Below are 2,090 nucleotides of genomic sequence, written 5' to 3'. Positions count from 1 at the left end.
GAATAGGAGTCAGAAAAAAAGAAAAAGGAACGTGATAAATCTTGCAATAAACAATAATTAATTCGCTACGTTTACATGTCAATAATAGTTATAATTGCTAACGTGAAATATCGCTAGTTAAAATACTAATTAAATCCAGTTCATGATAACTGGTGTAATAAAATCGATTTAATTAGCGTTTATACAGAATTTTATGTCAGTTCGTAACTAAGGACTAAATCTGATTAATGGTAACGTGTAAACGTAGTCATTAGTGAAGAACTGCTTTTGTGATTTGTCTTTCGTAACACGGCGAAGAACAATAATTTATCGGAGAAGTTTTCTAATTTCAATTATAATTTCAGAAATGGCCGCAGAGACACACTCATGGCTGAATCAATGCTTCGTGGAGAACATGTTGCGAAAGTCGGAAGACGACAATTCGATTCAGGTGATCGATATGTTCTCAAACCCGGTCGTGAGTAAGGGTGAAAACTACACCAGCGACTTAATGAGGACTACTGTCGAATTTTCTCGTGATCAAGGCGACCGTAAGATTATAGAAAAGAAATCAATCATCATCAAACCCTTGCCGTTCGAAGGTATTCGACGGCAGCTTGTAAGTCAATTTAACTTATATAGTATAATGTTTCTAATACAGGAGAGGAAGGGGAGGAGGGCAGAGAAAGAGAGAGAGAAAGATCAAATTGAGGCACTTTTTATTATTTTGTAGATTTTCGTTTAATAAAAAAATTAGTACAATTATTTTTTAGTAATTAATAATTAAAAATAATTGTTTTAATATTTTAATTTTTTTAATATTATTTTTAAAAACATTAAAAAAAAACATATATTTAACAAAAACATTTTTCAATCGTTTTAGAATATATTTTAATTTGTAAAAAAATTAGTATTTATTTGCCATTCGACAAGGCGAAACTTTCTATTTAAACAATAATTTCAAACAAGACCGATATATGTATACAAGTAAGTGAGTGTAAAAGAGCCAAATTTGGCCGAGGCTAGATGTTGATTGCCCAATAATATTTTTAATTTAAACAATAATTATAATTTGAACTAGACCGAATATGCGAATACACAATTAAATTTGAGAACATCTTTTACGGCTGACTCTTGGTGCCTAATAAATTTTATATTTTTGAATTTCTTTGATTCCATTATTCATCCATTTAAATTGCGCTCTGAATCAATTCTCGACTTGCAATGCAATCATTAGCTGAGGCTAGAATAGAGAGAGCATATTAATCTTTAATTCTTAATAAATGATTTATTGATGATTTTCTTATAAGCGTCTTAAAATACTGAAAAGAACTTATTGCGAGAAAAATATTATCTCTATCAGGGTTTGAACCTGGGATTCTTAATTTAATAAATTTGTTACAGACTACAGTTACCTTTTTTAGAGAGATATCGATGATGTCAGATACCTTGGTTAAAATGAATAAGTTATTAGGGCCAAAGCATCGCATAAGCGGAAAGTGTCTGTACGTGCAAAATGAACATCCAGTGCTTCTGGCGATGGAGGATCTCACGCCCCTCGGCTATCGCTTAGCCGATCGTATGACTGGACTTGACCTAGCTCATTCCATATTGACACTTCGCACATTAGCCAGGTTTCATGCAACTACTGTAGCCGTATGCGAAAAGGTAATTCACCACGTGTGACTTAATCGCTCTATCTCATTTCAATTATTAAAAATTCAGGTTAATGACACTAATCCAATTATCATGCAAGTTTAAAATTTTTGCGTTAATAAGCTCTTAATGTATTAATATATAGTGAAAAAATATATAATTATATTTCCATAATTTCCGAAATATGTCCATATGTCAAAAATATCCCTTTTATCCTCGGTTTTATCTTTTACAAGCACTACAGACGCGCGCTTTGCGCGCGCTATATAATTGCACTTTTGCTTTTTACTATAATTGACTATAATTATACATCAAGCTCAATACATACAACTGTCCATGATGCAAGTAGACATGGTGTGCTCGTAACGAGTTTATGCATAGCAACGCACTGGCCTTAATTTCCATCATTTTACAACAATATAAACCATCCCAGATAGCAAACTGCGCACAGTCTG

At 32.4% G+C, this 2,090-nt stretch overlaps 1 protein-coding gene across 1 annotated transcript; it reads left to right on the top strand.

The window, feature by feature from the left end:
• The first annotated feature begins 318 nt into the window (after positions 1-318).
• LOC105461827 lies at positions 319-1,886 on the top strand. The gene is made up of 2 exons (XM_011708330.1): positions 319-598; positions 1,384-1,886. The coding sequence occupies exons 1-2, from the start codon at positions 347-349 to the stop codon at positions 1,663-1,665; spliced, it is 534 nt and encodes a 177-aa protein (XP_011706632.1). The 5' UTR covers positions 319-346; the 3' UTR covers positions 1,666-1,886.
• The last annotated feature ends 204 nt before the right edge of the window (positions 1,887-2,090 follow it).

Source organism: Wasmannia auropunctata, unplaced genomic scaffold (assembly GCF_000956235.1).
Source record: "Wasmannia auropunctata unplaced genomic scaffold, wasmannia.A_1.0 LD276817.1, whole genome shotgun sequence".
Classification (NCBI taxonomy): Eukaryota; Metazoa; Arthropoda; class Insecta; order Hymenoptera; family Formicidae; genus Wasmannia; species Wasmannia auropunctata.
This window is presented reverse-complemented; position numbering and strand designations above follow the sequence as displayed.